At 40.7% G+C, this 8,812-nt stretch overlaps 1 protein-coding gene across 1 annotated transcript in view; it reads left to right on the top strand.

The window, feature by feature from the left end:
• The first annotated feature begins 2,428 nt into the window (after positions 1 to 2,428).
• Positions 2,429 to 8,812, top strand: part of RFX7 (regulatory factor X7) — a 111,205-nt gene continuing 104,821 nt past the window's right edge. Inside the window, exons 1-2 of the mRNA XM_090270647.1 lie at positions 2,429 to 2,835; positions 2,993 to 3,155. Coding sequence (XP_090126773.1) covers positions 2,995 to 3,155 — 161 coding nt within the window. The 5' untranslated portion in view covers positions 2,429 to 2,835; positions 2,993 to 2,994. The remainder of the gene's footprint in view (positions 2,836 to 2,992; positions 3,156 to 8,812) is intronic.

Below are 8,812 nucleotides of genomic sequence, written 5' to 3'. Positions count from 1 at the left end.
CTCTAACTTCCTGCTGGTCCTTGAAGGCCCCAACGGCTAAATAATGCCCTCTTTTCAGCACCGCCGCTAGAGGGCAGCGCAGGGTTGCAGCTCTGCTGAGCCCTCTAGTGGTTGCTGGGGTGACATGGCTCCTTTATGGAACCTATAAAAAACTGAATAGTTGCACTCGGGAAGCCAGCCTATGTGACACCAGGCAGCGAACTTTTAAAGAAACGTCTTCGTTCTCAGCTTCCTTTTCTTAAGGCTTTTGGCAGGTCTCAGATACGTTAGCTTTCTTGGATGAATCTCCCACTCCCTAGGCTATCCACCTCCCAGGGTGTGGCAATGTGGAGCCATCATTCTCTTTTTTGGCCAGGTAAAAAATTAGACTCTGGGGCACTTGGCAACTTTCCCCAATGCCTTTTAACTTCCTTCATCTTCCTCATGAATACGAGATTAGATATACATTCAAGATTTTCACTATAACCTCATTTTCTGTATGGCTTGCAGGTTCTGGAATCAGACTTCCGGGATTCAACTCCTGGCTCTTTAATTTACTGATTAGGTAACTTTAAGAATGTTCTTTAACCTCTCTAAGCTCCTGTTTCATCTGTAAAATAGGGAGAATAGTACCTACAATCTATAGTTTGGGGAGGAATAACTGATAACGTACGGAAAGTGCCCAACAAACATTAGCTACTTTTATTCTTCTTCAAAACTTCTGTCTAGAGCACAGTAAGCATGCCTATCAGTATGGTACAGAAAAATACTATCTTTACATAGGACTTAGGTTACATATGCAAATGAGTTCATAATCCTATATTTTCCTGAAATGGCTAACAGTTATCTTAGGTTATGGAAAAGCGGGGCCGTTTGTGTGAAACAATCAGTGCAATGGGTATTCATGGTGCAAAGGAATCTAAGAGGCATGGAATCTGCATACAGAGCTGTGTTTTGCACACAGGTATCCTTCCTCCCTACCCCTAACCCCACCAAGTGCAAGTTTCCAGGGCCAATATGGGAGTGGAGTCTGTGGGCCAGGCCTGAGGGAACAGTGGTGCAAAAGCAAGAGGGTTCCAGGCCAAGGAAGGGAACTGAGCACTCCAAAGGCCAGAAATCCCAAGCCAATCAGATTCCCCACCTACCAGGAGTCTAAAAGGTGGCAGAGCCTCAGGGCTCAAAGTCCAAGCACAGCAGGAAAGTGGCCAGAGAATCTTGTCAGGTAGACATCTGATAGAAACTGTCAAAAAAAAAAAAAAAAAAAAAAAGCTGAAGAGCTTATAACCCACGGGCCCAGAAAAAGGTCAGTGTGAGCTGAGCAGCTGTTGCGCCCGGTGCCAGGGGCCTTGGCTGTTGTCTTGTACACCCAGGCAGTTTAGGCCTCCCTGATCAGCCCCACCTAGAAAAGCCAATTCGGCTCTTAAAGGGGACTTGCTTGTTTCTGGGAGGGAATCTTACTCTTAGTGGGCAAAGCTATCTCTTAAGTATGAATGGAGGAAAGGCGGCAGAGAGTGCGTCCGAGGTTCAACTGGCTCCAAAGGAAGGAGTTTGGGGCTGGAGCCTGAGCCTCCATGTTGGGAGAACTACACGTTTTTCTTTCAGAGCCAGGCGGGGGCCTTGGCTGCCAGGGACCCTGACAAGCCGCGACTTGAGCCGTGCCTTGGTGCCTGGGTTGGCTTGAGAGCGGCACAGAGGAGGGCGGGCATTCCTGGAAAGGGGGTGAGGTGGGGAGGTGCGGGGAACAGCATGAGCAAAAAGGCACGAAGGAAGAATGAATCTGCTGTGCATTGAGAATGGCATGGAGACTTCACTGATTGGAGCCCGGAGTTCTTGCAGGGGGATGGAAGCAGCTATGATTGGATAGCTAAAGTGGGGCCAGATTTGGAGGGCTTTGAATGCCCGACTGAGGAGCACTCAACCCAGCTCCTGACTTGGGATTTCCGTTCAAGACTGAATTACCTATAGGGTGGTTAATTCCAACGGGTGTTTTTCTTTGGGGGCTACTTTAAAGTCAGCTTATCCTCTTACCTGCTTCAGTTCTCTTCTTTTACCCAGAGAAAAGAGTAATCCTCACTTGCTGAGAGGAAGGGGGATATGTTGATTAATTTTACTTTCCTTGCTTTGAAGATGGAAAAAAATCCCATTTCCACGCCAAATATTAAATTTGGTTTCTCCTCCTCCACCTCCCGCAAGTCCTTTCTCTCGCCAGCACCTCCCCCACGCTTTCCTGCTCTCCTCCACCCGTGCGGCCAATTGCCTCCTCGCCCTGGCGGTGCGCGTTGCGGGCCCCAGGGGCCCGCGCCAGGCCTCCGCACCCGTGCGCCCCCTTCCTATACCCCCGCGCCGCGCAGCGGCACCCGCACAAACTGGTCCACGCCCACCCCCCACCCCCGCCCGGCGGAGCGGTAGGTGTTTTGCCGTCTGCGCCGGGCCGCAGTGCGGCTGCGCGCGCTGGGCTGCCTCCGGGGCTGGCTGGGCAGCGGCGGCCGCGGGGCCAGGAGCGAGCGGCAGCGGCGGCGGTGGCGGCGGCGTGGGGAGTGGCGTGGAGCTGAGCCTGGGGCTGCAGCAGAGCGGGGCCCCCGGAGTAGAAAGCCCCGGGGGCAAGAAAGGAAGGCCAGGCCGCTAAGTCTGAGTAACCATTCTCCTTGGATTTGGGGGAGTCTTGTCCCCCCCGACCCAGTCTTCAGACGCCCCCTCCTCATCCCCCAGCCCCGGCCGCTGACGGGAGGAGGCGGCCGCGGAGGGCTGAGGGGCGCCGCCATGCCTCTCCCGCGGTGAAGCGCCCCGGCCGTAAGGAGCCTCTCGGTCTTCCCGGTGATGTCCCCCAGGCGGCAGGCGACTCACTCGAGCCCTGGGGTAAAGGCCTAGCTTATCCAGCTTCCTTCCTCCTCCTCCTCCTCCTCTTCCCCTTCCCCCTTTCCTCTCCCCCTTCGTCCTCCCCTCCCCGTCTCTTCCCTCACCCTTCCCCGCGCCCCCATCTTCCCTCCCTCCCACCCTCCCACCACTCCAGCAGCGATGGCAGAGGAACAACAACAGCCGCCACCACAGCAGCCTGATGCCCATCAGCCGCTTCCCCCCAGCACCCCCAACTCGGGGGTGGCTCTGCCAGCCCTTGTGCCTGGGCTGCCAGGGACAGAGGCCAGCGCGCTGCAACACGAGATCAAGAACTCCATCTGGTAAGAGGATCCACCATCGCTGGGGTAAAAAAGCCCAGGCACATCTCTGCTGCAAAGGGGGTGGGGGCGGCGGGCGGGGGAGCGGAGGAGCAGGCTGATGCGTTCATTGAATGTGGGTATCTAGGATCGAATGCGTATTTATTGGGCCCCTGGAGGTGTGGGGACTGCATCAGCCCTTCGTCTCCATATCCCCCAAATGCATTTGCCCCTCTCTTCAATTGTGCGTGCAGATAAACAAGTTATTTATGGTTTGCACTTACGTGTAAGAGGAATATGGGTTGAAATTGTCATCTTGCATGATGGTGACATGAATTTGGGGCTGAGGACTGTGAAATGTGTTTACTCTTTTTTGCAGTCATACAAGGAGGAAGAAGTGTATTGTGAATTTTCACCAGACAGACATTGTGCGTAGGAATATTAATAGGCAGCACAAAACCTAATGGGTCTCTTCCTTTCAGTTGGTTTAGCTGCTGTTTCTGAATGTTTTGCCTTCTTTATTCTGAGATTAAATTTCTCTTCCAGAGAGTTTATTCTTTGCATTGATTGTGAAGAAAGGGCTTCTTTAATATAAGATTTTATTTTAAGGTGGTAGTTTACATTGTCAAGTGATTTCTTTAATTTAAAGATACCTGTAAAATAAATGTCTTACCATTTTGTGTGTCTTTTTTAGAAACCATAGATGAAATATCCTTTGTTATTCCTGTACTTTCTTGTACGAGAATTTCCAATATTTGTGCATTAGATTAAACTCTGAAAGACTGGTGGCAATCTTTTAATAATTAAATACACTTAGTTAAGTATCCTTTTAGAGCCATTGCAAATATTCTTTGAACATGAATGTGCATTCTTTTTATAGGATTTTTCATTAACATTTTTTAAAAAGTGTAGTGCTATTTTAAAATTGAGACTAGTTTTCATAGAAGTTTTAAAATAGAATTAAATGTGGTATTAAAAAGCTCTGATTTAAAAAATGGAATTTTGCATGTCCATCACTGAATATGGCTACTAAAATACCAAAACTCCTTTTATATTGCAATTTAAAAGTAAATGTATCACAAAATAACTCGCATTGCAGTACAATAATTTACACATTCAAAAACAGTGACAATTTTTAAATACAAAATTAAGATTTGCTGTATAATAATTTTCATTATTTTCCTGGTTTACATCCATGTTGTCATGATGCTAATATGAAGTAGGTCAGTGCAGGCTTTAATAGTTTATACTACAGTAGTTGGCAGCTGAGCATCTGGCTTTCAGTTCTAATTTTAAAATGAAGTTTAAATATTTTAAACGATTATTTATTTTTGATTTTGACAATAGTCATGTTGTGGCAACCTGAATAGGTCAGAAAAATAATACTGTGTGTGTGTGTGAGATGAGAGAAGGCTTCATTCTTCAGTGGATACCCTCACCCCCTTTTAAAAGATGTAATTTAAAGGAAGAGATGGTTAAGCTCCTGCTTATCAGAAATCGGAGTGATTTTACCTCCTATTAACATGAGGTAATTTAAGTGTCCCTGAAATCATCATTAAAATGAATTTAAAGCACTTTGGTTTTTACATTCAGGTAAGGGACATCCAAGTTGAAAAGACTAAAATCTTTTAAGAAAGACATATTTAAAAAGTTAAATTAGTTATGTATATTTTAATTTATTATGAGAACACTAGGGAAAAAGGAACCTTCATTTTATATTTTTAAAATAAGACTAAGTTCTACAGGTAACTGACTGAAGTGTGTGAATAATAATGATAGTGGAGTGCTCTTTTGGTAAATCATGTGATTTAATTATTTTTTCATTGATAATTTATGTTTACACATCCATTACAACTTAACTGTGCTGACTTTAATGAGAGGAAACTTACCCTGAAGTAGAGTGCACTTCTAAGTTTTTGGTACTTGCTCTGAAAAAATAATGGGCAACAAACGCCTTAACCTTAATTCCCAAATGTACAGTTTTAATCTTTATTTTTAAATTATAGTGACACACTTACTGGCACTTAATTTTCAACTTGAGAAATCCTATTTGCAAAAATTGTTTTTTACGGTATATTCGAAACTTTAGAAAAACATTAGTGATCATAAACATTAGTGGATATATTTAATATATAGTCTCATATCCCATGCTCCACCAGATTGGATTTATAGTATTCATCAACTAATTATATAAAAATAAAGACATTAAAAAGTGAAATACCTTTAATACCATCTTCTAAGAAATAGTATGTATATATATATATATGTTAAATTAAAATCACTTTTAATAGATAAGATTGCAATTCTTTAGGTATCTCATTTCACATTTCTTGAGGCAATAATGTCTTCTTACCAATTTTTTTAATCACCTGATAATGTTCTGTGAAATTATCAGTTTTGTTACTGTATGTCAATCTTTGGTAACATTACTAATGAATGTTTAAAATTACATTAAACAGAAATGTAGTACTTAAAAATCATTAAATGGGTTTTGCATTTAGATTGACCGGAGTGTATTGGACTTGGGATCACAAACATGTCTGTACTTGTTCTCCTATTCTACAGATATAAATATAGTATGTGATGTAGACCTTTAGCTGGAGATTGAATTATTTATTATCTCAGTTCATAATTATTTATTTGTTTGTTAGACTAAAATGCTGTTTGATAAAAGTATTCCCATGATAATTTCAAGCTACAAATGAGTCTTTGATTTAAGTATTCAAAGTTCAAATCAATGTATGGTACTAAAGGAGATCAGAAACTATTTCTTAAAAATTGGAAATATATATTTTTAAGATAGTTCTAGAAAATAAAGATATTGCTAACTTGATAGTGGTGTAATATTTGTATAACATATTTATGAATATAGTCAGCTGAAGTCCAGGTCAGCAAGGCCTATGTGCACCTTTCTTGACCTTCCTCATTCCCACTCCACAGACAAAGGTCCAAGTCATTTACACTAATTGCCTGAAAGATTTGTTTGCAGAGGTGTGTTTAGTACTGAATACTGTAAGAATGTTATGTATATTTTCAAAACAATAGAATTATAAACTTCTCATTAAGAAAAAGAAAACTAGTAACCCATGCCTTTTTTTGTAAATGAAGACTCAACATTGACAACCTGAAGCAAAGCCACAACCCAACCTCACTGCAGACTTCAGCACCACTCTTTGGTTACCTAAAAAAAAAAAATACCAAATCAAGCTTTTCTTTCCTTTTATCTCCAAGTGTCTTCATAGTTTGTTTGTTTGTTTCTTTAAAGAAAATTGTATTTAGTTTAAACAGAAAAAATTTACTAAGTCTTTTCCTTTGAAGCAGTTTTAATTGAAACCCTTATAGAATAAAGTTGCTATAGAAAAAATTATATTTTTTTCTCTTTTGCCTGTTTCTGATTAGTTGTTTTTAAGAATCATTATACCTACATGGGTGGGAGTGATAAACATTTGCTATTAGGCTGTGACATAGAGATTACAAACATTTTCCTAGAAATTCAGAAGAAACTCTGATGTTTTATTGTAGAAAATATTGTAATACTGTATTTACTCAACGAACAAATTCAGGGATTCTTAAAAGAATAGTGATTATTGTTATTTTTATTTATGTAACTTTATTTTCAAGTATGACCTTGTAAACCATTTCTTAAAACAGTCTTATAAGATGTGTCATTGTTCTGCCCACTTTATGGAAACATATAAATTGAATGACAGGTAAATTATAGGATTCCTGATTCGTTATCAGACCATGGAAGCAGTGAAGAGACCAGAGCTTCTGGTCTTTATTCAATCCTGTAAGTCATACAGACTTCTGAATCTGGTACATTTTAGATTTACAATTATAATCAAAGTAGAATTACACATGTGGACCATTTTGGATGTTATCTAAATTCTAATTTAATCCCAGATTGAGAGATTTTAACATTATTATTTCTTTTCTTAAAGATTTTATTTATTTTTAGAGAGAGGGGAAGGGAGGGATAAAGGGAGAGAGAAACATCGATTGGTTGCATCTTGCATGCCCCCAGCTTGGGACCTGGCCTGCAACCCAGGCATGTGCCCTGACTGGGAATCGAACTGGCGACCTTTTGGTTCGCAGGTTGGTGCTCCATCCACTAAGCCATACCAGCCAGGGCTAACTTTCTTATTTCCTAGTTACAATGAGCAAAGTATGGTGATCTAAAGGTTTACATAGTGATTCCATATTAGTACTGATTTCTGTCCCCTCTCCTAGAACTTGGCAGTTTTGTCCTTGGTTTTGGGTCAGGCAGTTTATTGCTTCTGTCTGAGAAAGTTAATTGTTGCTTTAACTGCAGTGGGAAGCATATACTATAAAGCTCCTAACCATAAAGTTTACTGTAACTGTAGCCCATGATCTTCATTTTGCTTAAAAATTAAAGACTTGACTAGTACATCAACTGGCTTTCACATATTTTCGATTAGTTGGTTGACATGCTATCTGCCCTGAGTTCAGTCTGTCTTACATACCAAGCACATCAAAGACTTAGGTGCTTTTTGCTTGTCTACATGGAGGCCAGCTGTGATGGTTGCATCCTGACACTAAGTGTTTCTGATTCCAGAAAGAAGGTTCTCCTCTAGATTTGAAACTGGTAAATTTGTCTTCTCTATTGACCAGAGGGAAAGTTAAACAATTTTAGGCCCCTTGACTTTCTGGCCTTGTTTAGCTTAGGCAATAGCTGTGTGTGTGTAATTAAAAATAATTGACTGATTTGCTTTCCCCATTGGGAATTGTCTTTAATGATGTTATACACAGAACTGATTTAGTTTCTATATCCCTATTAGTTTTTGGCCTTTTTGAGGGAATTGAACTTCACAGTGGCAAAAAAGACAGAAGCGTCTCATTTGTTATGAAACATACTTTGAATAAAAACTTACATTGAATCACTTTTTATATTAGAAAAATAACATTGCACATTAAAATTGTAGAAATGAAAATAATTAAAATAAATATTGACATTTACTCAAATTTGAGCACTTTATGCAAGAACAGTGTGTAAGTACTTACCTGACTAGCTGCTATATATGAAGTACTATGCTAAAGACTGGCATGTGAGGAATGTCACTTGTACGGTAATATTAACCTAAGCAAAAATGTGCAATAAAACATCTCTTTTATTCAGTTAGGGGGCCAGGGGAAAAGGTGACAAATGACAGAGTGTTAATTGTAGTAAAAATAGATCTTTGTTTCCTAGTCTAGAAAATGAAAGGTTCCTATTGGATGACCTTGCAAGTTCCTTTAGATTAAATTATGACTCTTGTTACTAAATTAATATTGACAGCAATAATAAAGCATATCATAAGCACATTGAAAACTAACAGCAGTAACTAATCACAGGCAATCAGCAGAACATTTTCAGTGGACAAATTATTAGGATTGTCAGTATTCCTTTGGGTTTTAGCCCTGGAGGACTGTCTGAAGATGTTAGTCACTATTGTTACCTTATGCAAGAGTTCTATGTAAAATTCTGTCTATAAATATTTATTGGGCATGTATTACATTTAAAGTATTCTAAGAGTTGATTATGCAAAAATATATGTAAGGCTGTGCAGTAATCCCAGTAGTTGCTAGTTGAGAGATTTCATTGGGGCATTATTTGTGTGCTTGTTTTGTTTATAAACAGGTGTTCGGATCTTATAAGCACCTCACACAGGAACTTTTTTCTG

Source organism: Furipterus horrens, unplaced genomic scaffold (genome assembly GCF_987537825.1).
Source record: "Furipterus horrens unplaced genomic scaffold, mFurHor1.1.pri manual_scaffold_3, whole genome shotgun sequence".
NCBI lineage: Eukaryota > Metazoa > Chordata > Mammalia > Chiroptera > Furipteridae > Furipterus > Furipterus horrens.
This window is presented reverse-complemented; position numbering and strand designations above follow the sequence as displayed.